General features: G+C 47.4%; 1 protein-coding gene across 1 annotated transcript; it reads left to right on the top strand.

Annotated features, from left to right (window-relative positions):
• The first annotated feature begins 500 nt into the window (after positions 1–500).
• On the top strand, positions 501–27,362 carry LOC133344642 (cysteine/serine-rich nuclear protein 2-like). The gene is made up of 7 exons (XM_061554669.1): positions 501–548; positions 4,358–4,484; positions 15,405–15,632; positions 18,436–18,716; positions 22,351–22,647; positions 23,831–24,069; positions 25,185–27,362. The coding sequence occupies exons 3-7, from the start codon at positions 15,485–15,487 to the stop codon at positions 26,293–26,295; spliced, it is 2,076 nt and encodes a 691-aa protein (XP_061410653.1). The 5' UTR covers positions 501–548; positions 4,358–4,484; positions 15,405–15,484; the 3' UTR covers positions 26,296–27,362.
• The last annotated feature ends 608 nt before the right edge of the window (positions 27,363–27,970 follow it).

Here is a 27,970-nt window from a genome sequence, read left to right as displayed (position 1 = left end):
CATACACATGTAATAATTGCATATATATGTATTTGGTGACAGCTTAACACGTGGGCTTTCGCAACCAATAATTATCCATAATAAAGGGTGTTTTTTTCGGTTAGATCACGTAAATGTGTCGTTAACCCCACCACCACCCGACACGGTCATATTCGTACCAATTATGTGACTACTTCAACACACCCGAGTGTGTTGGGAGAACAATTACTACCACCAGCTTCATCAGGCAAATTTGCCTGAATTATAATGAATCAGAGCGAATATTTATTTATTATTTATTTGGTGACGCTCACTCGAGCGGCCAGGAGTGGAGGAGAGGGAGGAGTGAGGAAGAAGAGGAGGAGGGAGGGAGGGGGGGTGACAGCCCATTGACCAATCACAGACGAGCTTCAGGGAGGGGGGGGGTCCGTCTCGACGTTCCCATTGGCTGAGGTGGTCGCGAGGAGGCGTGGCCACGTCTCCAGGGCGCGCGAGGGGCTCGCGGCAGTCGCGCGCCAGAGCCGAGGAGGAGTCCGGGCGGGGAGGTCACGACCGGCGAGGCGGTCCCTGTGAGTCTCGCTTATTTTCATCTTTCAAAACGATTATTGTCGCGACTGTTAATGGTTTTTTGTGGATAGCCCCGCCACTACTCGCGCCGTGTGTGTGTGTTTGTTTGCGTGTCGTTCTGTTCGACTATTCGGCCGATTTGTGTTGTTCATTGAGGTGTAATTGTTCAGCGGGGACGTGGTTTTTTGTTGTTATAATGGTTGTCTCTTTACTGGCGTCGTTCTGTGCTGCCGCTGTCGTGTCGGTGCGAACGTGTATTTGTGTTGCGTCGGTACACGTCGCCTTGACGTGCACCTAGCCTGGCACGACATCCGCGGTGTACGGAAAACCGCCGCCAAAGATGGGCGAATGGCGGCCACGCAGTACGTGGTGGTGGTGGTGGTGGTGTACAATGTGGGTGGTGTACAATGCGGGTGTGTAATGTCTAAGCGGAGTGTTGGTGTCGACAGTGTCAATGTGTACGTGACTGTACAGTGTACTGTATAACAATGCGGGGGAGCGGTGGCGCAGCGCTTAGCGCACTGCGCTTCGAATCGGGCGGCCCGTGTTCGATTCCCAGCTCACGGAGCGATCACAACGACGGCGAATTTCCGAGCCGTTCCTGGGCCTCCCGCCACTAGGTCGACTCAGCCTCAGATGAGGAGCTGGTGCGGCTTGTCGTAAACATCGCCGCTAGGGAGACAAAGGCGGCCGGGCGTGGCGCTGGCTACCCTCCGTCTCGTGTGCTGTGCCGGTCTTCATAGGTGCTCGCTAACAGCACTTGCCCCAAACAGTCTGTCAAGGTTATACGGAGGATTTTGTGTCTTTGTTATATATATATATACAGTACAATACTGTATACAGATTATGATGGCATGCTGTGACTTGGTGACCTCCGTGGTGAAGTATGGTCAAATAACCCCTGTGACAGGCACGGCGTGACGGGGGGGGGGGAGAGGCCCTCACACCAGCAGTGGATCCTGTAATGGTGTGAATTTGTCCTTGTGGTTCGTATTTGCATTAATGTGGTTTGTGCATTTGTGTGTGTGTGCCGTGTACGCGGTAGGCCACGTTGTGCCACCCAAGTGCACCTAGCCTGGTGCCGGCATCGCCACTGAGATACACGAACGGCGTCTGCTCTGTGAGTGTGAATCGATGTAGGGGAGTGCGTGATGGTGGCCTCTTCATCATCCTACAGCGCTTTGATTAAAGGGCTGTACAGAGCCTGCAAATGCGTATCGGTGTCATTGTGTCGGAATGTATATAGTTTGTGTGTTAAGCGTCGATGTAGTGCATCATATTGCACGGTGTGTGTGTGTTGGAGTCTATTGTTGTGTGTGTGTCTGTGGAAGTTGCCGTGGTCAGATGTTGCACGAAGACCCAGATTAGATGTGAGGACATGCTTCTCTCTGGGAATTGGTATCTTAACCTGGCCTGAGCCTCCCCTAGGTCAACTGAGCCTGAACTCACTATCCGCTGTCATGGGATGGGCCGCATCAACTGGGGAGACAAAGGTGGTAGCACTGACATGAATGTTTGCATGTCACCCGACCCTTCTCGGGCCTTATTAGGAGCTTGCTAACAGGGCATTTGGGTATATCCCAGTTTGTTTTTACAAAGTGCGTGGATTATATAAGTCCGTGAATTGTTAATTTGATTTTAATCCAGTCCAAACCTTTGCTGTTAGCAATACTGGAGCCCCTTAGCTGACCAAGGGTTTGTCATGCTGCACTGTATTGCTCATTGTTCCTTGTGATAACGCGGCTTAGGCGGTCGAGGGGTGACTAAAATGGGCACAGGCAAGCGTCATTGTTATTTAAAAATATATATTGCGTGAATTCAATCTCGCGTAGTTTGTTGCTGCTGTATTGTTCGTGTGTCATCGGTTTTTTTTTTCAAAACTGGCTTGTGCGGTGACGTCATGTTGTTTTTGCGGGTTGCGAAAAAATAACTTGACTTTGAACTTACGGAACAACATTTCTCAGTGTTGCTTGTGTTACGTCTGTTCGACGTGGAGATGTGAAATGGCCACGCCACGTGCGGTTTGTTGTTGAGCTTGTGACACGTTTAGCTCCTTGAAAAAACACACCACTAACAAACAACAAGAAGGAATTTCCGTGGGCTGAAAATGGGATTGAACCCTCTTGGTTGACGTCAACAGATCCCATCAGAAACGGAAGCAGAAGAGGGGGTGGGTGGCTTGCCGTCAAAACGGTTGCAAGAGAGGACAGAAAAGAGGAGGAAGTCTGGAAAGAAAAGGCGCTTTAATACAAGGGAAATTCCTGCGCGGGTTTTAATTCGCCTTGTCAGACATAGACTCTGTTCAATAGCGGGTCAGCTAAACCGTTCAAAACAGCTGTTGTGTGTTTTTGGGAGTGACGAGGCTTTGTTGAGGAGTTCGCTTTGCCAACTAAAATTGCAAACAATTCACATAGGTAGTGGCTGCGAGCAAGGCCCTATGTAGCTAATGGCAGTAGATTGTATACTGGTGATTGACACTGCATTATGGGTACGTATAGGTCTAAGTCTGCCTTTGTAATAACTGGATGCTATGGAAACGCAGGGATTACATTTTACCATGGGGTGAGGGGAGGCCTTAATAAAGCAGTGGATTGACACGCAGCTTTTCATGTGCACATTTAGGAGAGAAACATGTACAAATAATGAAAAGACACTTGGGACTTTCAGGAGGAGGGTCCTGACGTTGGATGTGTGGCTTGTGGGAACAAACCGGTGGAAACCCCCACATACAAGGGGGTAACACTCAAAGCTCTGTACGGATGGATTCAGGAATCCATGGCTCTTCTGTCATTTGGTCAGCTCCCAACTCCAGGTGTCACAAAGCAGTCTCCCATCCAAGTAATAACCAGGCTTAGCCCTACTTTATTTCTGGTCATTATTTGAGTGATGAAACTTAATGACAATATATATTTGTTATATATGTTTTACATTGTCATGACGATTGCAGCATTGGCAAATTTGAGATTGTTAATACTTTATTCATGTATGTTTATATCTGTATTTCTTCAATCCCATTTTCAAAAAATATCTTCTAATGTTGATGTAAATAGCCTTGGTGGAAACATATCTCCTGGCCAAACACCTATTTTGATTTGTATATGTTTTACTTCATGCAATTGCCATTTCATCTTTGTAATTGAACTACAGGACATTTATGAAATAATTTACCAAAGAAGGCTGCAAAGTAGCGCTACGGATAACACAGTTTCCGGTGCAACATTGCTTCATAACGCCTGGAAATAAAACATTGTCTACATCGACGACAATTAGTGAAAGTGGACTTGGATAAAATGTATTAAATTAAGAAGCTAATGAGACCAATGTGGAGTCATTCTCTCGCATTTAATTTGAGAGTGAAAATAAGTGGTAAATATTTCCTGCTTTGACGGATTAGAAATATGGATGCTGACAAAAAAGCTGCTGACGAAAGAATAAGGAATACACGGATGAGAGAACAAACACTAGTTAGGCACCATATTGGCTGCTCAAAAAAGTAAGTGGGCTTGCGCAGGACAAACACCCCGAGAAAGGATGATGGGCTTAAGGATGAGACCGATGACAGAACAGCAAGCCAAAGGAGATACGATGCCTGAGAGAATAACCAATGTGGAGTTGGAGTGATGAAATCGGCCCATGTGCAGGAGCGACGTGGATTGTGGCAGCGCGGGACCGTTCATCCAGATATTGGTTAGATCCTGGCGCCTGCTGCTGATGATGTTACGTTTGACGTAATTTTTCCTCCATCTGTCACGTAACCAAATGTTCTCCATTTTATTGGCTGCCTCATTTGCACTTTTGATTTGTTCCGCAGAAAAGCGCTTGTGAGCACGCTTCACCTGGTGCGCAACGTACGGTGGGGTCGGTGACACCTTCGAGAAAAAGGAAACCGGTGTGCAGGCTTTTATACCTGCATTTCATTTGGCCGTGGACAACCCAAGGTAGCGGAGAGTGTTTTGTTGATTTTCTGCTCGTTGCGAGCATAATTTTCCAAAGTGTCCTTGAATTCTGCTCCTTCAATCAGGCTTACAAATGATCGCAATGCAAATAATTTGCTGATTCCCTTTGCTTTAAAATATAGCCACGTATATTTATGCAGGGAATTGTATGTTTAGTAGAAGACGCATGTTGGCTTGGACCAGTTTTCACTTATTTAAATAATGGAATTTAGTGTGTGCATTATTCATGTTGTGCATGTGCAAGCATTTATTGATAAACATGTTACCAGCTTTGGGTTTATGATTGCCATTTTTAGAAGCATTTGTTTTGCTTTGGCACTAGATAAAAAAATGTAGTGCACATATTAGGAACATCCTTGTTTGTGTTATCTGCTAACGGAGGGCTCCAATCACATGGATGTGATTACATGCATACGTGCGTTATGACTGTGTATCTTGGTGTGTTTATGTTTTTTATTATCTTGTTGTGCATGTCAGTTAAGTATATCTTGGTGTGTGTGTGTGTCTTCAAATGCATGTATATATGCGTTTGGGAATATAGTTCATTAATGTGTGGTTGGGGCACGCAAGCTTGCGTCCTGTCGTTGTGGTTTGGACGTTTGGGTTTACAAAAAATATACACAAAGCCAGCTCTCCCATTGCTACTATCAGTATTGTGATTGGTGTCCGTTCAGATAATAAACTTGATTTCTACTCGATTCCAAGCCCACAGAAAGAAAATTTAGTCTGTACGGCTGCAAACCCATTCACCCGTTACGTTAGGAAGGGCGGCGTACTTTTCTTTGAATGCGACAGATTTCCGAGTTGTTGAGACCTCCAAAGTGTGCTGGGATTCTCGAGATTGAAGTGAATCCTTATAAAAAAGTCTTCCCGTTTTTGACTGACGTGGAGGACCGGGCATTTCTTCCACGGAGTGCCGATCGCTGTGGACTTTGAGCAGCGCTAATGAGAAATGGTGTTTCGTGAGGATAAAGCCCCCGGGATGCAGTGTGTGGGCCAGAATGGCCGGCCACGTATGCATCTGTCCCACGGTTTTGCCGGCTTGTAGGGTGGTGGTCTTTTGTTGCAGCAGAAGGAGTTGGTGGGGGGTGGATGCAGCTGAGTGGACGGCACAGCTTTTTTGGCAGCACCTAAAGTGTCCGTTATTCAAAGATCTCAAAGCGCTTGTTGTTTTCCTAGGATGTGGCAGATAACCGATTCTATCCATCCAGTTACAAATCAACAGCAGCTCATTACCTACCCGGGTTGTGATGAAATGTGGACCCTGCTGTTTGCGTATGTTTGTTTCCCCCCCACCCCCTGGCGTTATTGGATCTGGATTGGTTATTTATTATTTTTGCCTGCTTTTAAGAAATCTGTTCAGAGTAGCCCGAGCTACGTTTGTGCATTTATTCAAGCAGTGTTTTTTTAAAGGGTTGAAAAAAATGAATTGGCAGCTTTGTGGTGTTTCACAATAGATCCAAAAATAAATAAGGAGAGGTTGTTTTTGTGAATCTGTGTGCGTGCAAGAGGGAGCATCCCTGCATGGCATATGTCACGTGCCACGTGCAGAGGGGTCGTGTGCAATTTTTGAACGCAAAATGCGCCTTTATTTGCACTTGTGATAATTGACATTATTCATTGTGAAAGCAGTGTTGTAGCCGAGGATGAAATTGGAAAACAGATGCTGTTTTATTCAATATCCCTATGCTGGTGTAGTAAAAATACCTTGTAAAAAAAAAGGAAATCAGGCCAGCTATGCTGCTTTCTGTGCTTGTGAGAATATCGTATTGAAGAGAAAGAGATGAAGGGGGGGGGAGCAGCATATACGAGTGGGCACCAGGAATTAAAATACAAATTTGATGTCATTTTTTAAATTGTACAATGTAATTAATTCATCAAAACTCCTGAGTCAACTGCACATTGCGTGAATTGGATTTAATACGCTCTCTCTTCTCCATCGGTAGCTTCCTTTCTTTTCTTTCTCTGATCATTGAGGTCGCTTCCTGTAGCGTCCTCTTCCTCGTTAAATCCTCTGCCGTCTGTCCACAAATTGTGTGGACGGACGGCCTGTGTGCGGGTAGCTTTTTCCACACGGATGTAAAAAATCACTAATCGGAATTTGTTGGCCTCCAATCTTTCCAAAGCAAGAACATTGTCCGCATCTTTGTATATTGTTCACAAAAGTCTTCTTCCGGCCTTGCTTTTCATCTAGGGTTTCATTTTGTATGAAATGAGGCTTAATACAGAAGGGAAATGTGTGGGTGCATGGTTGTGTTGGTCAAGGTGTAATCTTGTGGAAACTGCGTGGGTGGGTTGTTGGGAAGCTTTGTGTCTGGTTGATGATATTAGTACATCCCTTTCCTGTTGGTTAGCATTATGCAAATAACTCTTTCCACTGCTCATAAGCACATAATGACGTCATGAAAGAAGTAATTAAATTTTAAATCCCACGCAAAACGGATGCGGAAGCTGACTCGGATGAAAGACTGAAGCTGAATTTGATCAAGAGCTTTTAGTGTACGCGAGTATTTGTTTTATGAAGGGTGGTATGAAGTAAAGGATACTTTGAGGACTGGTGCTGACAAGTGCACATGCTGCCATTATTTTTTTCTCGATGCTTTATTATTTATCTGGGTCCAGTTGTATATTGTTCTATAACCTTGTCTTAACATGCTTCGGTAGGACACACTGACTACCGGTGGCCACTTGTATCATGAGAGTTGCCTGGCAGTCTACTGACCATGTCACCTGGTCGTGTTTTTTTTCTTCCTTTTACTAATCAACTTAGTCAATGGATCCATGGCAGATTTTACACATTTCTCTCACCCCCGTGACTTTTGTGGGTTTTGGTGGGAAGACGGCAGTGGTCATCCGAATTTCACCAAATCCCCATAAATATGTCTGATCTCATTAGATCTCCGAAGCTGCACACGGTTGAGCTTGACGACATGCCTGCTGGGAATACCAGGTGCAGTAGGCTTGGGGCTGCAAGGTGGCCTGGAGATGGCAGCCCAGCAATAGTTGCTTGAATTTATGTGTGCAGATCTTTAAATGTTACCCTATTGTACGCTTGATACTTCTCAAGATACTCCGGCTTCCTCTCACAAGCCACTCATGAACTGAATTGGCCAGCCATTGTAATGCAGCACCCTTCAAAAAAAATACTCTGGAGATTCCGTGGAGCTTTCCTGGATAAATAAACAACATTATTGTTATCTCAAATATGGCAAGGCCATGATGAAATATGTATCAAATGCGCAACGCTATGGGAAAACGCCACGGTATCTTGCAAATCCCTATGGAGAGGGCATATTTGCACAGGTGTGGATTCTTTCGTCGCACCTGCCTCCAGTTAAACGGCCGTGGAGGTGGGCACACACACAGCGAGGTGCAGAAGGCAGGCGGCGGTGAAAAGCCCGAGACGGGCAGCGCAGCCCGAGCGGGAGCAGAGGTGGAACGAGTCAAACGCGCCGTGAACTTGACGATCGCCAGAGGAGTCGTGTACACTTGGCAGCTCGCGACGACTGCTCCGTTAATTTAGTTTCACGGCGCATATGCACGGCATTGCACGTGATTAATGTCGCTCTGATGTTGTGCTGTGTTCGGTTCGCCGGATGGGTGAGAGAGAGAATATATCTGGAAAATAGGTGAGGATGAGTAACGTTCGTTCGACACTCGTCACTATGGCTATGACACATATAATAATAGTGATGGGTACCTTTATGATGTATGTCCATTCGTAATGTATAATTGTTACGTACGAGGTGATTATGCAGCTTATGTACAGGTTTAAATATTTGGGCACTCGCCCAGCAGTATAAGTGCACCACAGTTGGTCAATAGACAGGTCACGTATGGTGGGGTAAGTGTGAGTACAAATGTTCCTCTAGATGGGCTCTCCAGCATTCCCTCGAGTGAAGGCCCTTCCGCCAGCAGTGGTGTGAGCAAGCAGTTGCAGGGCTGCACCATTACCAAGTACAAAAAACAGCACAGTGTGTAATTGAGAGGAAGTGAGAAAAGGCTGTGAACCAAAATTCTCGGATATTTTTTGCTTTAGCATGTTTATATATATATGTGTGTGTGTATATATAGCTACCGTACCTAATGTTTTTGCTACCGTTCATTCCACAACACTGCTGAGACTTCCTCTCCACAATACGACTCTCCGGGGCGGGGGTAATGTTTGAAGATTTAACATTCTTACAGGCGAGGCTGCATTCCACCCAGGAAGAAGTGAACCAGAGACAACGGGCGGGCTAGCTGATAGGGCTGTCTGGTGTCGTAGCTCACCGAGTCTGCGTGCTGACACACGCTGGCGCTCACGCCGTTCCTTCGTAATTATAATCGTCGTCTTCGCGTTGGCCCGCCGCAGTCGTTTTCTTTCGCCCGTGAAACAACGGCGATAATTGCGGAACGCACCTCGCGTGTGCCGTGACCCGTGTGTGGCAGCGACGGTGTGGAGGAGCGACGTTGGCAGGTGTGGGCTTGCATGCTCCACGCGGCCTCTAGGATTTGTTGTACGTTTTGCAAATGATCTCATGGCACGCGTCTCTTATAAGCGGACAGGATTAAACGGCGTACAGTAACGTCTCACGAATAACGCGTTTCAAATTATTTTAGTGTATCGCCGTTTTGCGTAAATACAGGAAAGATGTGGGCTTATTTTTCTTGCGCGTGCAAACTGTTCGCCATGAGATTTTGACATTATTAAGGGATTACCAACTCCACCTGCGATCATGGACAATGAATAATATAATTAATTTTCATTCATTCCCAAACCTGTCGAAGCTGACGTTTCTCCTTACCAGCCTCGCACACACACACACCTCTCCAATTCCCCCCGAGTCATTGTGCAATCAGAGCAAAGAGAGAGAGAGAGGGGACCGACAGAAAAGGAAACCTAAAGCACTTTAATCAAAATTCCTGTAAAACGCGCATGCGTGCTATAGTGTGTGTTCTTGCGAGCGAGTGAGCGGGGCGAGCAAGTTATTTATTTATTTGCAAGCGTCATTAAGTCATTCGGCAGCAAGGGCCGCGGCAAAAGCTCGCCAGAGAGGGCACGACCCGCACGGAGCGGACGAAAATTCGCGTTGTGCCGTGCGGCACCTCTTGACCCTGCCTCGCCGTGGCGTTTGCGCCGCCCCCCTGCGTCTTCAACTGCCCAGCGATTCCAGGTAAATTCCCCCAGCATTGAACCTTTTGTCATGCCTGCTCATTAACATAATTGATCACCGCTGCCGAGTACAGTGTTGTAGTGCGTCAATGTTTGAATTTACCTTTTTGGCGAGCGAGCGGGCAAGACTGGTTGGGTATTTAGAGCTTGGGAGGTCTGGTGGGCTGGGGGGTTGGTATGGAGCAAAGGATCAAAAGTCACGGGACATTGGTGGTGAATGTTGTAATTGATAATGTACAGCCTTCTTGCTTGCCGCGCGACACTGTCCTTTGCCGCTTTCCTCAGCGGCCTGTCACACGATCCTGGCTCCACACTGAGATTTCTTTTTTAGAGGTCCCTGCCCCTCATTAAACTCTCCGCCACCTCCCTCCCTTTCTGGGTTCGCACTCTGATTACCCGATGGAGCGAGCGCGTGTGCGCGAGCGCGTGTGCGCGAGCGCGTGCGTCGCCGGTCGTCGTTATTTAGGACAGTGACCTCACTGCTGTACCGACAGGGTTCTGCTTCCCGGCACCCACATCAGGCCCTGTCAATGGTCGTGTCGATTAAAAGAGGATGTGGCCGAATTCCATACGTCTGCTTCCTCTGCGTAAACAGCGTGCTCAGCGGTTGCCCCTGGTCAATCCGCTGTTCTACGGTGGTATTGAGGTACGGCCATCGGCAGCTTCGGAGACCTCTGTGCATGACGTTCATCGTGCTTGTGTTACGCTTGTACGCAGGACCAAATGTTGCGTTCCTGGCAAAAGCAATACGGTTTTAGCTTTTCCTCGAAAGGTCTCTTGTTGTGGCTGATGGCTGCGTGCCAAGTTCAGAGGTAAAGAAATATTTCTCTTGATAATACAATTAAATGCCTATACAGTAGCGTCATTTTAGTTGTAGTGATTTTTTTGTTGTTGCACAACGTTTGCACGTAACTTACTGTATTGTTCATTGTTAAAGACGAAAGAACTAAATGAATACAAATGCAGTTAATGTTGTACCACCACGGTGAGCAAAGTGACAGGTGAGTGAGGTTAAAGTGACGGTGGTTCATGGTTTGTGACGAATGTCTCAAATATGGAGGCATTTATACTCTTTGGTTTTTTCGGTAAGTCACGTAGGTATAAAATAAAAATAAATTAAATCACGACGTTTCGGAGGCAACACACACTGCCTCCGAAATGTCGTGAATTAACTCACCTAGGTAAAAAAGTCACGTAGGTAAAAAAATAAAATTAAAATAAATTAAATCACGACGTTTTGGAGGCAACACAAGCTGCCTCCGAAACGTCGTGATTTAATTACTTTTTATCTTTTTTTTACCTACGTGACTTTACCGAAAAAACCAAAGAGTATGGACCCTTGTAGTCACGAAAAATTCAAATCTAGAATGGAGGCGTTTGTCTATTCATGAATACCGGCTGAAAATATGACGATTGTGTTAAACAGGTGGCAATGCCCTATCTATGGTTTGATTTCACTGTGACCGTGGCTATTGTGCCAATCCATCATTACCACTTTGTTGCCAATGAGATATGAGTATTCGGGGTTGAAGCCATATGTGCCAACAGCAATAGATAATAAAACAACATCAAAGGCAGTGCATGTACATGAGCCGCTTTGATGCCCATTAACATGTTCATGTGCGCCTGGGCGGTGATATTGCTTGCGTGTGGGGCCTGATGGAATGGGCTGCGAGGTGTGCGGACTCCAGATTTCGAGGTGTGGCATTTTCTTGGTATTCCGGCGCATTTCGTGTCAGTGGAGTTTTGCGGTCGACTACTTCTGTGAAGAGAAAAAGGGCATCAGCTGTTTGGACAAATGTGAATACTTTTGCAGATTGTTGGTGCATTTTATTACAGTGCAATATTTTCCCACGCAGCAATGCGTGCATACATATTCTGCAGAATATTCCTTACATACAGTATTTGAATTGGAATGACTGCAATTTCCTGCCTATTTTTTCTCAGTTCTGTTTGAAACGGTAGACGCGGTATTTTTAATATGCACGTAACGACAATGGCAGTAAAACACACAAGGATGACCTCATGACAAGACTCCATAGGTCGAGGCTCGGTTTCTGTTTTTTTTCCGTCGCATCATCATTCACATGTATTGAATCACTGGCGGCTAAGTTTTATTCACTGCTAGACGAAGGGCTTCACATGATCGCCACTCCACACTGTCACTTGATGCCACAGTCCATCTTGCACGTGAGCTAATCGAATAATTCCATCTCCGTGGTGGTTATCCTCAGAGTGCGTTCCTGCCCTTTGCTCCCACTCCTTCACCGGCCTCATCCATCGCCCCATCGGCCATCATTTATTGGCAGGATATGTCCTGCCCATGCCCACTTACTTAACGGTCCGCTACGATGTCTTAAATTTGTATGTTTTCTGATCCACGTGTTCTCCTTTCTGTCTCCAACATAAAAATCTCAGCATTCACCCCTCCATGCTGCTTTGTGTGCTTTTCACTTTTTGTTTTTTTGGCAATGTTCTTGTTTCAGAGCAGGTAATATGTACTGATCAAAAACCTTTCCATTTTCGTCACATTGGTGATACCGGTTTTCATTCTCATATAAAACATTTCAAACGCACTGCAGCCTGCTCTTGTTCGCCTCATTATTTTACATTTTTGATGCCAGTTTGCCTTCAATAACTGCCCTAGGTGTAGTCTAGACACGTTGTTATGTTTCCCAGCTTTGGCCCTTCAATTATTTTCAGTTTTCAGTGAACTTGTGGTATGATTCATATTTTTTGAGTCGCTCATATTTTTGGATTTTCCCCATTATTTGAGCCCCTTTTTTCAGTCATTTCTGGCCGGTCACTTCCACTTCATCTTTCCATTTTGACTGTCAATAAAAACCTTACCTGGTTAAGGTTAACACAGTCTCGATTTATGCTTTGTGCCTTTATTTCTCCAATCAAATTTTCAGAAAATGTCTTCTACTATAACTTTAATGCTGGCTCCTCTTGATTGCCCCTAATGTAGAAGCCATCTGTGGAAGTACGTCAGTGTCCAATACATTTCTCACCATGTTTAATACACACTCGTAATCAAGGTAATCGAGCAATTACCCACATGTACACAATTACAGCCTTTTTCAAATTGCACTGCTCGATGAAAGCCTTCTCGTGCCGTTTCACCAGGGAGACGGTTAGACCTTACTTGACCATGCTGGTCAGTGCAGATTGTTAAAGGGTGGGGGTTGGTGCAGTACCTGTTTCCGATATCACCACCACTGATGTTAGCCGTGCCCGGCATCAAATGTAAGTCACTGGATTCATAGTGCCCGTGCACTTGACTCCCAAGCCACTGCTGCTCAGAGGTCGCAACCGAGTACCCGATACCCGTACCCTCCCCGATACCCGGCTACCCGTACCCAGCCGGGTACGGGTACTGGTAGCCGTTTGTGACCCTGGTGCGGCCGGGTACGGGTAGGCCGTGAGTCACTGGTGAGTAACCGTTTGTCACTCATTTCGGGTAGGGTACGGGTAGGGAACGGGTACGGTACCCATTTGCGACCCTGGTGCGGCCGGGTACGGGTAAGGAATCAAAACTCGTTTGCGACCTCTACTGCTGCTTCCGTTTTTATATTTAGAGTACCAGCAGTCCCCGACTTGCAGACAGGTTCCGTTCCTGAGACCCGTTCGAAAATCGAACGGTTCGTAAGTCGGAACACGATAATGTACTGTGTTTAAATGCACTGTTAAAACTGTTAAAATTAATAAATAAGAAAGATTGTACATTCATACATTTTCCGAACCAAATAGTGCCATGGTTAGGCATGCGAAGTGCGAGTCACATTCGCAAGTCGGATGGTTAAAAATAAATATCTTATGGAAGCTCATTTGTAAATGCGGTTGTTTGTAAGTTCGGCATTTTTGTAAGTCTGGGAATGCCTGTACGCGGTATTAGATTGCTTGTACGCAAGTCTTAACGCATTAACATTGTGCAGGCCGATCTGTATAACCTCATCCCCAGAAATAATTTTGCAAATCAAAACCCCATATTTCGGGGCATGAATTTTAATCGGTGTTTATGTGGCGACCCAGATTTTCGTGGTTGGATTCTGTTAACTGTAACCTGGGAATCTGCCTGTAAGCTTCTCCCTCTTTGTTCTAGGGCCGCAGAGACATTTGCCTTTCTTGCCGCTCTGAACAGTGAAATGCAAATTGACGGATAAGGAGCTCGCCTCCAATAGCATTGCGGTGTCACTACAGCGTAGATTTCGCGCTTGTGCCGCTGTACAACTGCGATGTCTTTTCGGGATGTACCATGTCTTCGTCTGCATCGTGACCGACGTTTTACTCCACGTGCCGGGAGTTCCTGTACAAACACAACCCACAAAACACGTCAATCGACTCGTCGTTTTTTGCCCAAGCAGGGGGGGGGGGGGGTTGGGGGGGGGGCGGTACAGTGTTTCTTCTGAACTTTTTGACCCCCGATTTTCCTAACAGCGAGAGAGCACACGCAAACACACGTGGGCAGATGTCGGCGAGTTTGGCTCGCGTGCGTCGTGCGTAATGTGTGTAAATAAACCCTGAGTGGGGCTGACGGTGAATGGGCGTGACTGGAACAGCGTGTGACGCTTGCCAGCACCGCACACTGTACAGTGGCAGTAATCTCGAATTATCGTCCGCAAAGGTGGCTTCTTTTGCGCAGTGTGGCCAGTGGGACATTACCGCTTGGCTCGCTCAAATGCCCCGTGGCTAATCTCTAGGTTTTCAGAGCCGCCTCCTCCTTGGGGGAGGGTTGTGGTTAGTTTGTGGCGTTGAAAAAACCCCCCCGCAGAATCAATTCGGCGACTGCTGTCAGGTGACCCGAGCACAAGATGAGCTTTCATTTCAGCACGAGCACTTCCAGCACGCCTTGTTCTATTTATACAACTGTAAGCGTGTTTATTAATTTGTTCCAACTTTTGAGTGATGTTTTGTAAAAAGTGTGGGGTTTTGTTGGTGGACGTCACGGAAACATCTCAAGCCTTTCTTGGTATTTGAAGGTCTGATATTATTAGCATGTCTTCAGTCATGTAGACGTCTGTGAAAAAGAGCATCATAGCCCATTGGATTCCTCCAGATAAATAAAGATTCATATTCTGACATTCGTCATGAGAAACACAGCTGGAGATTTTTAATAACATGAAATGGCTGCGGATTTTGAAGGATGGGGGAAGAAAAAAAATCTATACGTATCTTTTCAAATCTTTGGCCGACCTGCATTGTACTGCCTGCTATGAAGCTTCATTCTGCAATCGATACACTCTAGATGGGTTTTTGTTATTTCAGAGGCCTGCCAAGCGCCATGTAATTGTGGTCGCAATAATCCAAAGTGTTTGATAGGCCTGTAAATATCGTACCGTGCTTCTCTGCGAGTTGAAAACGCCGCATAATTGTTTAATTTCTGTCTTCGTCACCTCACACTTTCCCCCTCCCCCCACTCACAATACCCCGCTCACTCAGTGGCCACACATACGAAATCACTCCACAACACAATACCAACACTCGCGCGCCACGTATGACACGACGCAACTGTGCAACTCCCATCGCGAAATCTCCTTCTACAACCGGACGCCTCACAACACTCACAAAAAATATAACAAACCACGTGGCGGGCCACACCAATACGCAGCAGCAACAACGCGCGACTTCCGCACATCGCACTTGCCACCCACCCCACGTACCACCACCACACGTACAATCATACATACCGCCATCGCACGTACTGCCACAGCACGTACCAACGCCACACGCGTCGCTCACCCCAGGTACGACGCACGTGCCACCACCGCACGTGCCCCCGACCGTGCCACAGCAGGGAGGGAGGAGCGTGCTGAGCATTAGCGAGATGAGCGAGGTGCTGAAGAGGAAGTTTGAGGAGGTGGAGGGCTGCTCGGGGCTCTCATCCCCGAAGGACTCGGACGATGACCTCTCGAGCAGCGACAGCGGGGACAGCGGGGACAGCGTCAACGCCCCGGCTGACGGACTCTTCCCACGTGAGTGTGATACGAACCCCGAGCCTCCCCGCACTCCGACATTCTTGCCCCCACGACTCCCTCCTCCGTACTTGCCCCCACGGCTCCGTACAGCACGGGCGGGGGGAACCTATGTCTCGTGACCTCACTTCACATGGCCCATGGCCACACAAGGAACATCGCTTCCAAACAGGCCGCAAACTATGTTTATTTGTGACTGCAAGCATCTTATCTTCACTAATCGAGTACAGGGGGCGGGCGAATATTTTACACCCGGCAACGAAAGTGTGTCTCATACCAAAGCTACAGCGTGAAAACAGGCCACTTTCAGCGACAGAAGTGACTGAGGTGTGTGTGTGTGTTTATGTGGGGAGCGGTAGTGTAGCGGTTAGCGCGCTGCGCTATGAACCTGGAGACCCGGGTTCGATTCCCGCTCACAGCCAACACCAGTGACTATTATCTGAACCGGTCCTTGGCCTCCCCTAGGTCGACTCAGCCTGAAATGAGTACCTGGTGCTGTGTGTAAACATCGCCACTGGGAAGACAAAGGCGGTCGGGCATGGTGCTGGCCACCCACCCCCCCGTGTACCGATCCGGCCTTCATAGGTGCTCGCTAACAGTACTTGCCCCTACAGTCTGTTAAGGCTATATGGGGGATCTTTGTCTTTTTTATGTGTGGGCTGCCAAAGATGTTTGAAAGCCCTCTTTCTGCCCTCCATAAAGAAAAAAGTGACCCCTCCCTCCGGTCGATGTCCCCCCCCCTCGTCCTGCTTGCACCAATGGTAGATTTTTTGCACGTGATTTGTGTAACAGGACGTACAATGATTAATTTATTCCAAGAAAAATGTCCAAGGATGTACTTATAAATATTTACCGTCTTTTCTCAATCCGGTGCTAAATGAAGCCTTCGTCCACGATGAACAGGGCTGTCTGTTGTTTGACCGTGTTTGACCACACTGCAGGTTGGTCATTGTGGGCTGGTGAAAGGAGAGGCCCAGGAGCGGATCATATATCACTCGCCACTAATGTTAGCTGTGGCTAGGATTTGGAGTGCAGTGTGCAGAACACTGCACCAGCCAGTGCTTCTTCCAAACAGTCGTTTTATCTGTATTTAATACAAAGCGTATGTAAATGAGATACCTGTGTTACATTATGGCTCATGTAGCAAACTGTACAAGCTCGGCAAAACAATCCAGATGGTAAAAATGAGACGAAACAATCGATTCTTCAGTCGAATCGTGATTCCAGCTCAGTAATTCATGGAATCGCCTGTGCGCTGGTGCATTGTTACATGCCTACGTAAAACGTTTCATTATCCGTGCCCTGTATCTGTGTCAACATGCTGGGCTTTTCTTTTTTCCCTATCATCTCTTGTGTTTCTCACTGTCTTTATTTTAACAGTGCATTTGGTCCCCACTGTGTTTACCTTCCATTAGGTGTAATGTGAAATTCCACTAAATGGCCTCTCGTCGATTCCCACCTCACCACGTAGGGTGAATGTAGTTGTGACTGGAATTTATGCCACGCTAAGGTCACACACAGCTCAACTGCTGCTGTGTGGCTTTATTCTTCCGGGCTGTTGCTTAAATTTCTAAAATCTACTGATCCTCGGATTAAATTATATTACGTTCGCTTGTCAAGATATGCCTGGAACCAAAGTTGGTTGTTGCCTTGTGCGCAGTGCACTTTTTTTACTTTTAAGACCACGCGAAGCCCACATGAGTGTCATTTGAAATTGACAGAGCAATTCAGAAACGCCACATTTTCTCACATTTATATAATAGATAAGTGTAGCATGCCTGGAATAAATAGCGTGAGGATATAATACTTAAGTGAGGGGTGGTAAAAAATATATATATTTATGAAAAGACTGAAATGGAACGATCTTTGCGATCTACCCCTTTGTTGTTCGTAAGGACAAAGGCATACATTCCAAAAAAATCTGAACAAAAAGGAGCATTCGCTGGCACGGGGAATAATCATGTCCCAGGTTTGAACTGGTTTAAAGCCAATGGTGCAGTCTCCTCTAGGTGAGGTGATACAAGTGTTTGGATATTTGTGGCCCTTTACTCATAAGAGTGATGATTTATTGTAAGCACTCGGGTGTCCCCCGTGCACAATAAATAATTGGGTGGTGCTGAAATTCCATGTTTAAATGGCAGGGACCAGTCTCTCCATAAGACACTATTTCCTGCATACTCACTTTACCATCCTCTCAGTGATGGTGATGATGTTGAAAATGAGGCAAGTAATGGTGCATTAATCGAGTCATCAATTAAAATGAATTATTACATGAAGGTTACATGCACTTAATTATGCATGTAAGAATTATTTTTTTCAGTTTTTGCAAATTCTATTCAAACGGTGGAACTGTAGCACAGTGGTTAGCGCACTGTGCTTTGAACTCGGGGACTTGAGTTTGATTGCTGCCTTTGGCTACCAGTCCAAATGACCACGGGGAGAACATGCAAACTCCAAATATACAGGCATCGCCAGGGTCAGGATCGAACCCAGGACCTCCTGCATATCAGGCAAGGGACTTAACATCTCGCCACTGCACCACCCTGGTGGCAGCCAAGGGAGGGAACATGCCAGGGAGGACGTCCCACACGGATATGGAGCACACAGATCGGCCGGCATTCAGGAGCTCGACTTAACGTTGCATCACTAGACACTGTGAGACGGTGGCAGCTTCATCAGAGTCGGGACCGAACTCACGACCTCCTGCATACAAGGTGAGGGAGTTAACATCTCCTAGTCACTGTGGCGCTCAATCCACCCTCCCCGCACGTTCACCCTCTCCTCTCTCTCTCTCTTCCCCCAGAGTCGTCGTCCTCCTCCTCAACAGCGGCGGGACCCTCGGCGTCGAAGCGCGCGCGCGGCAAGAACGTGCGCTTCGACCAGGTGACGGTGTACTACTTCTTGCGGCGGCAGGGCTTCACCAGCGTGCCCAGCCAGGGCGGCAGCACGCTGGGCATGGCGAGCTGCCACGACCGCGTCGCCGTCTACTCGCTGGGCGAGTTCGCCCAGGAGCGCGAGCGTGCCCACCAGCACATGCTGCGCCAGCACCTCAAGGAGGAGCGGCTCAACGCGCTGCGCCTCCAGGTTCGTTCCACCGCCCCGCGCTCTCGCAAATGCGGCAGGATTGGGGACATGGGAGTCCTCGTTCGCAATAAAGGTTTTACGGGTCACACACCGGGGTGCTGATCTAGTAACTAATTGGCACGTTTTGTTTACGTGACAACATTTATTTTTCCGCGATCTAACCCATAAAACCTTTATTATGAATAATATTAGCCGCGAAAGCGTACGTGTTAATCAACATTGTGGTCGTGAGCCTCTGATGAAGGTATCAGTCCCCCAGCCGTCACGTCTCTCAGTGCTTTGCGATTTCCCGTGCACGCGAACAGATTTCGTGCTCCATACAGCCACATTTTGCAAATGTGATTTGTAACTTTGATCCTTAACCATGTCTCGATAGTTAATTTTTTATGTGCCACCGATCAAATTTGGTGATAGGGTCTCACAGGACATGGCAGTGCGCGTGATAATGAGTGCAACACAACCATACATGAGGCCAAGTGGATGGATATGGTTGAGATTAGGAACAAAGTTGTTAGGGTTATCATTTGGCTGCAGAACTATTTTTCAGAGCAGCAGCAATTTCCACGTTGACGTTCTTTTTTAACGCTCCTAATATGCCTCTCCAAAATACAATTTCTAGGGACGTGAAAACTGCTTGTCTTTTCAGGTTGGGAAAAAATATGTTCGGTTGAGATATAAAAAAAAAAAATGTTTCTCGGGGAGGAAAAATACCCCAAATGTGGGAAAACCGCCGCAGAGAAATACAATATTACAGGATCTACAGATTGCGGCTAATTTGAGACACAAACCACCAGAGGTCACGTTAATCTGCGTGACGCTAACAGGGAAAGCCACAACGGAACGCTGTTTATTACCACGACCCTGCCCACCCAAAATACGCCGCGTTTTTTGGCGCAGCGTTCCTAGTCCCATGCAGCTTCTGCCAGGGCTGGCAAAGCTAGAGGTCGTGAAGACTCCAAGCCAGCGTACGGAGCCGTGTAATTCTCAGAGCCACAGGCGGTGGAGGCGGGGGTGTGGAAGTTAATGCAGAAATTGAAGCAGATGTGGACAGTTGTCCCGGGTGCCAGCTTTTGTCAGGCCGACTCCCGTGGGAAGTGCTCGTGACCTTGTACGTACACACGGGCATACGGGCACGGGACCGACTCGGTTACGCCAGCATGTGTTTTGCTGCGCACATTACACGCTGGCGTGGCCCTGCTGGGTTAAGTTGCGTGGTTTTTCCAGTAAGAATTGTAAACATCCCTTGATGCGATGCATTTAACTTAGGTCTCATATCCCCTGTGTTTGTGCCTCCAGTTGTTGTTTGCGTACTCGGCGATAAAGAGGTTTTTTTCATGTTTCTTTTTACCTGTGTGCCTCTTCAAATGTGCTGTCTAGGCATCTCATGATGCATCGATTGACGGATCAGAATCGATTTTCAACTTGCAATACATGCCTCAAATAGCTGCATGGGAGTTTCGATTATGTACATTTTAAACAAAATATATTCAATGATAATGTTGTTGAATTTAAACTAATGAGGTGAACGATACTCTACAGAATGAGACAAACACGAGCAACAATACAAGTACGATGATGAAAACAAGTCGTAGAATTTATTCTTGAATTACATTTTGCCTCGAATCGTGACAATTCATACAGTCATGAATCGTCAGATATTTTGTGCTTTAGATTTGGAAATGGTAAAAGTACCCTTGGAGGGAGTGTAAATGTTGAGGGCTGGTGTTTAGTGAATTGGAAGTGGTTATTAACAGTGATAATCCCTAGAAGGCAAGGCTGGTGCTTAGAGGACACGGTTTTTTTTGTTACGTACGGTGTGAAAACATACATACGCAATGTTGGTGTACACTTAAACTTTGCCCGTGGCGGGTTTTCCCATTGCGGATTTGAAAATTCGCGCCGAATCCATCGAGGTATTCGCCGATCGCGGCCTTGTAGCTCGACCATCCGCGCTTGACCACGGGGCACAGCTGTGTGCATCGTGAAGAAGTACTGTACTGTTAGCTGCACTGCTCGCGACGATGCTGCCACGGAAGCGTACACACGCCATCTTGTCTCCATGTTGCCTCCCATGCAGCCCAGTTCACGTGTTCTCAGCGTCCGGTGAGGCATTCAGATGTCGCTGTGCCGTTTCTCTTACTCTAGTGTTGCAATACTATACAATACGTTATGTATGTTTTTGATTCCCTCGCCTTTCTTGGTTGGGGTGATGTAGGGTAACATAAAACAAAAGGAGGGGGTGTCGTATTACGACCGGTGTACCATACCCCAGTTTTCGTATTTGCGTTTTAAGTTTTGAGATCACGGATTTTTTCCGCTTGCGGCTATTTTCAAGAACGTCACTCCTGCGATGAGCAAGGTTTTGGTGTACAACCTTGAGGGGTAATGATGCGTCGATTAAAATATTTTCTTAATCTCACAAGACAGTGTAAAATGTTTTTCTGATTCATTTATTTAATATTAAATGCATGTATTTACAGTACCCCTCCAGCCACTAGAGGCCGCTACCTCTTGAATCAAATCAAGACTCCCAAATCGCAACATGTTTGCGAATTACTAGGGGGTACGAATTGTTACACTCCAACTGACTGTATAACAAAAAAATGTAACTGCACATAATATAATTACAATAGCAAACAATGTGGTGCCCACTTTGAGCAATGAACTGGGTGGACTAACATACTGGCAACAATAATTCCACAAAAGCATTTGCAGTAATAGATGAAAAACACACACTGCCACTGTGTGGGTGATGATGCAAGTATCAGTATCAAAGTGGATAGTGGAGTTCATGGACGAAATGATGGATGTCTAATCCAACACTTTTGCAGGCAAGGGTTGGTGGATCACATACAAGTAAACCCGTAAAAACAAAGTTTTTCACTATAAATCCTTTATATGCGTGGCGGCTAGAGTCCTCTCGTCCTCTGGCTTGAGATGGCTGCCACCTATGGGGCAGATGATTGTCTGCCAGTATTAAGCAATTGGTAATTAAATATTTAATTTGTATTCCCTAAACAGTATAACATTTTGGGAATTTTTTTTCACGAACATTAATTGTCTCGCACAACGAGTCTGTGTGCAAAATGTCAGCTCGATTGGATCACGGGAAGTGGGTTAAAAAACGACCGAAAGATTTGCACGGTCGTAAGCAAGCAAGCACGCAAGCAAGCACGCAAGCAAGCAAGCGAACTTAATATAAAGGATTTAAAAATATTCTGTACTGTGAGATGGTTAGGAAATGTCGGTGTAGCAAGTGCGTTCATGACACTATCTCTGTGTGTGTGTGTGTGTGCACCTTTGGATGTTATTCCCTATGCTCAGTCAGCTTGCTGTAGGTACTTGTCTCTGGATCTAGGTCTCGTCCAGACCTTAACACACGTGTGTGCATACTCTTAGTTCTTTTGGTAAAGTCACGTAGGTAGAAAATTAAAATTAATAAAAATAAAAACAATAAAATCACAAACAATAAAATCACAAACAATAAAAACAATAAAATCACAGCCAGATTTGCTGCATCAAGTGTGTGCCTTCATCCGCTTTAGTAATCCTGACTGTGCCATCATCATCATTATAATCATTATCAAAATAAAATAAGTATTCTGGTTCTGAATAATTTTCATCATCGTCACAGCTGATGCAGAGCGGCGCTGCCGAGCCCGAGCACACGCACGGCCTAACGGTGGACGACATCCCGGACGAGGAGGTGGACGCTCGCGCCCTGGACGTGGACGACTACTTTTTCCTGCAGCCGCTGCCGACGCGCAAGCGGCGCGCCATGCTGCGCGCGTCGGGCGTGCGGCGCATCGACGGCGACGAGAAGCAGCAGCTGCGCGCCATCCGCGTGTCGCGCGAGGAGTGCGGCTGCGACTGCCGCTCGCACTGCGACCCCGAGACGTGTGGCTGCAGCCAGGCCGGCATCTCCTGCCAAGTGCGTGCGTGCTTGCGTGCAGACACAAGTGGGGAGTGGTGACGTGCTGGTTAGCGCACTATGCTACGGAACCAGCGAATACAAGTTCGATCCCTGCTCACAGCCAACATCGGTGACAAATATCTAAACCGGTCCTGGGTCCTTCCCTTGGTCGATGCAGCCTAAATTGAGTACTCGGTGCTGTGTGTAAACATCGGAATTGAGGAGATGACAGGCGGCCGGGCGCGGTGTTGGCCAACCACTCCCTCGTGTGCCGTGCCAGCCTTCATAGGTGCTTGATAGCAACACGAGTCCCAACAATCGGTTAAAGGCTATACGGGGGGGGGGGTGTCATTCACCGATCACTAGGTGTTCAGTGGAGGCGGTGGCCGCATTCCACAGGTGCTAAACCATTGCGTTGTTTTTCAGAGGAGTCCAAAGGACCTCAAGGAGGACAGTATATACATGTCAGCACGAGACAAGATTACTTAATTCAACTCCTCCAGTTATGAATTTATAATGCGCATTTAATATACAGGACTATCGCGATGCATTGGCCTACTTTACAAATCAGACATAATTGAAGACGCAGTTTAGCTTTGCCTCATTAGTTCCCAGTGTATTATTCCCAAATTGGACTTGAATAGTGTGCATGTGCCGAGTTTAATAATGAAGTGTGGAGAGAAGCATATTGGGAATTGCACTGAGAGAAAAGAAGAGGAACCTCGTGGATCAGAGAACGAATGCATAATCAACACACAGTTGACGAATAAGAGAATTGAGTTTTGCAAGAGCACGTTGCTCGAAGGGACTTTGGCCTGTGGTTGAGACTAACGATGTAACGGCAGGCAAAGGTGGGAAGACACCCGAGAGGATATCCAATGAGGAAGCGGAGCAATTAAAACGGCTTATTGCGTACAGATTATGCATGGCGTGTTGCATTTGACGATGACCGTGGTATTGTAGCTCTTATCGACGAATGCATATCGCGGTAATAGTTAGTTTTATTTGTATATTTTTTAAAAGTGTCTTTACCTTTGCTATACTTTACACTCCTATTGCAGTTTTGTATTGTTTGTTGTAGTAACGTTATGACCCGGCCCTTACTGGACATGTGAAAAAAAGCTTCATAGCTCACTGGATTCCTCCAATATAGATAAAGATTCTGAATTTGCAATCTGAATGGGCTCTGTGATCCGGCCAGGTGGACCGCCTGTCATTCCCGTGCGGCTGCACGCTGGACGGCTGCGGAAACGCGTCGGGGCGCGTCGAGTTCAATCCGGTGCGCGTGCGAACGCACTTCATCCACACCATCATGCGGCTCGAGCTGGAGAAGAAGGAGGCAGGCGTGCCGTACCTCGGTGGGGGTGACGCTGGGCAACTCGTGCCGCCGCACACCGACGCCGGAGACTCCTTCTCAGCCGACGCAGCCAACGTCGCCGGGTGTGTGCAGCGGCGTGTGGAGTGGTGTATGTGTGTGTGCGTGCATGAGTGTGGAGCAGTGTGGTGTGAGTGTGGAGCACGTGTGTGTATGTGTGCGCGAGCCTGGAGCAGTGTGTGTTGACGGTGCAATAGTGCGAGTGTGGAGGGTGTGTCTGTGACCTGTCGCGAGTCTTCGACACCTCACGTGGCCTCAGTGCACCTAGCCCGGCACAAGCGCCGTGGTGACATCACCGCCGCTTAGTGGTGAATGTCGGCTGTTGTTGGTGTGTGGAGCGTGTGCAGCGTGTGTATGTGTGTGGAGTGAGTGTAGTGAGTGTGTGTGAGCATGAGAGCCGAGCGGTTGGAACTGTACACTTCCATTACCAGATGTGTGTCGAGTTTGTTAAGCGTTTGGATAAGTGTACATACATGTATGCAACTGTGTGTGTCTAAGTGCGATTGTGTCTTGTGTGGGTGCAAGTGTGCGAATTGGTGTACAAATTTGTGTGCATGTCGAGTGTATGGAAGTGCATACTTGTTCACGCACTGCTGTGAACCCAGCGACTCAGTGGTACTTTGCATTTGAACCTGACCTCGCCCTCACCTAGGTTTACTCAGACTAAAGTGAATACCTTTTGTGACTTGTCACCATAAGTACTGTAGATGGTCTGTACGGAACTGTGCACACCACTTCACGTGGCCTGCGCCAAGCTTAATTGGTGCTCACTCACAGCTTTTGCCTCAGGGTATCCCACTAATAAAATATAATGGCAGCTCTTTGAGTGTATCCTGTACTAGCATGTGTTGTTTTTTTTACATCCACAGCCTTTTTGTCAATCCACTGATTGGTCGAGGGCCTCCTCAAGCCCCGTGGGCCATGGGGGTTATTCATACTTCCCCCATGCCGGTCTGTGCGGTTTGGTGAAAGTGAGGAACGTAGACTTGTGAGCGTGGTACAGCACGCCAATTGAGTTTGCTGCAGTGCTCTAGACTGCCCACAACTTGGCCCCGTGAGGCTATACATCTAGTTTTTGAGCTGGCCTTCATCCAGCCGTGGATTGATAAAAAAAGGACTGATTATGATCTATAAAGTGGGGGGAACCCTTTGCTCATATGGATCCCGTGCGTGCCCGCAGGCTGAGCTGCGTGATGGCTGCCAGCGGTGCTCACATGGCGCACCCCTTCCTCAGTGACGCGGCCATCGTGCAGGAAGGAGAATTTTTTCCCGCCTGCCCCGCGGCAGTTTCGATGCACGCGGGCGCTAGCGACGGGGAGCTGCCACCGGACTCCCCGGCAGCAGGTGGCTATAGGATCATGCCGTTTTTTCAAGTGCCGGGCGCGGACGCCCAGGTCGAGGTTGCCAGCGACACGCCGCCTCCCCACGCCTTGGACTCCTCCATGTTCAGTCTGCCGCCGTCCGACTGTGCGCCCGTCCGCATCTTCCCCAGCGCGTCCTCCTCCCTGCCGATGGCCGGCCTTTTCTCAAACGGCGACTTTGTGGCGGCGTGCGCGCCGACGTGTTTGCCAAACCAGGGCACAGCTCACGCCGAGCTGCCCTTCATAACGACCACCACCGTCGCCACCACCGTCGCCACCACCACCGTCGCCTTGCAAGAAGTGCCAACGGTGCCGTTTCAGCTCGGCGAAACGCCCTCGCCTCCCGAGGACGGGGAGAATCCCGGCTCGCACGCCGCGCGGGATTTTCCCCTCGCCCTGGTCACGGAAAAGTTCGCCGAGCCGATACACGAGTCCGCGTCGGCGCCGATGCGCGACTGCGCGGGAGAGGACGTGGCGCCACGCGTGACCATAGCGGAAGAATTGGAGGGCTCCCCTCCGGCTCTTCACGTCTGCGAGGTGGATGCGCTCCCGGCGGAGCCCCTCGGCTCGGCCGAGGCGCCGAGCGCGATCGACTCGAGGGAAGGGCAGTCCATTGGCGGAGACGAGCACCGGGGCGAGGGCGAGCCGTCCGCGAGTGCGCCGGAGGGTGGCACGGCGGGCGAGCCGTCCGCGAGTGCGCCGGAAGGTGGCACGCCGGGCGAGCCGTCCGCAAGTGCGCCGGAGGGTGGCACGGCGCGCGAACAGCAGCCGCCCGCCACATGGCGAAGGGCAGGAGACGGGCGCGGTCAGGTTTCTCCGCCGCCGGTTGCCAAAGATTTTCGGGATGAAGAGGCGGCGGTGTGCGAAGCGCAGCACGAGCCCGGCCCCGACAAGCTGCCTCTCACCACGAAGCCTAAGGAGGATGTTTAATTGTGAGAAACCCATTCCGAGCCCAACTATGACTGTTGCAGCCGGCACGTCGAGCCAGAGGTATTTATTTCACTCGTGAGCTTTACACGGGGAGTGCAAAAGCGATTCTCGCTGCTGCGAACTAAAACGGAGAGCGAGAGATGCGGTAGGCATGACGAATGGGGGCCAGAAATCCACGGAAGTGCTCATCCGGTCGTGGCGTCCACGTGTTTGTTTTCAGAGTAAGACGTGGTCTCTGCGTAGGGTTAATTGTCGTTATGGAGGTTGTTGGCTCTGGTTAAGTCTTGCACATGGTTACATTTTAAACAAATCATTTTGTTCGCTGCTTCTGTGGATTTCTATTGCCTCTAAAGGAGACTGTGTGAGAAATCCACACTCTTGAGCTTATTTTGGAGCCGTCCAATGTTTTTGCAAAATAATGTTACGATTGAAAATAGAATTGTAATAATGAACCACGTGGTGTTCATATATAAAGGAAAAAAATAGAAATATTTACTGGCGTGTGTGGTATGTATAGAGTTTTATCTTGAAATACCTACCGTTGGGAGTGACAGCACACCAGGGGGCGCTTTAAATATAAAACTTGAAATATTTTAGAAAGTTTCCGAGTGCTGGGTGAGGCGTATTATGACAACGTGCACTCTTGTTTTGAGATGTTTATGCTGCTCTCATTGAGCATCAACAGGGCCCACTATGTTACGCCTATGCTATTGACACGTGGGTGGTTTCCACGGAAATGATCATGGGGAGGATCCCCCTTTGCTGTTTACAGCCGAGATAGTGGTGGCCATTCCATGTTCCTAGAATGGGGTGAGGGGCGAATGAATCCATGAGAAAACTGTTTTCAAGATGCTCATAAAATGCACATTTTCATTCCCCTTCAGCTGTGCATACGGGAAATTTTAATTAACTCTTATACGACACTAAATGGCAATTTTGTGAATTGAACTTTAACCTTGTGAGAGCCATTGAGTTTCATGTTTTATGTTACAATACTGTGCAGTGTGCAGTATAAATGATGATAAATAAACCGTTTTTTTTTATCCCACTGTGAAATTTTGAGGAAAACATAACACTGGCAGTCAGTGTCTAATGTTTGCCAATCATGAAAAAAGTTATTAATGTCTACTTCACATAATTATGAGGTGCACTTTAGTCATGACATGAAATCACTGTTTACACCGACTGCTGTTCAGACGCCTTGTAATTGGTGAAATTGGTCGCGTTGTAAAAAAAAGTATCGAGAAAAAGGATGAATATGCTTTTTTGGTTTTCTGACAAAAGGAATTGGTGATTAAGCATAATTATTTTAGTGGTGGTATTTAAAAATGCTGTAATGTAAAAAAAAAACTACATACCTTTATGCCTCACCCAGTACGTTTGAAAGTGAAACTCTTTTTAATCAGCAACGGTTTATAAATGACTGGTACCTGAACATTTTAATTTTAAATGAAGGAGTGGTAAATGACGATTGAAGCCACGCAGTCAGTGTTTAGATCTCATTTTTAACTATTTAACTGCTTTTATGGAAGTATTTGCAACACCATTTCAGCTGCTGTATGTAAAAAAACGACCCATTTCAGACTCGCTATATATGGCAGTAATATAATGAAAGCGTATTTATTTCATTATAGGGTTTTTCTTTTATATATACCAATTTATGATTTTTTTTATT

This window comes from Lethenteron reissneri, chromosome 20 (genome assembly GCF_015708825.2).
Source record: "Lethenteron reissneri isolate LAM-NWPU_2019-01 chromosome 20, ASM1570882v1, whole genome shotgun sequence".
Classification (NCBI taxonomy): Eukaryota; Metazoa; Chordata; class Hyperoartia; order Petromyzontiformes; family Petromyzontidae; genus Lethenteron; species Lethenteron reissneri.
Note: the sequence above shows the minus strand (reverse complement) of the source record. Positions and strands in the feature narration are given on the sequence as shown.

Coding starts and splice junctions, on each gene's coding strand:
- LOC133344642 (XM_061554669.1), top strand. CDS start 15,485: ATGAGCGAGGTGCTGAAGAGGAAGTTTGAGGAGGTGGAGGGCTGCTCG. Junction 15,633..18,435: donor GGCTGACGGACTCTTCCCAC/GTGAGTGTGATA, acceptor CTCTTCCCCCAG/AGTCGTCGTCCTCCTCCTCA. Junction 24,070..25,184: donor GACGCAGCCAACGTCGCCGG/GTGTGTGCAGCG, acceptor GCGTGCCCGCAG/GCTGAGCTGCGTGATGGCTG.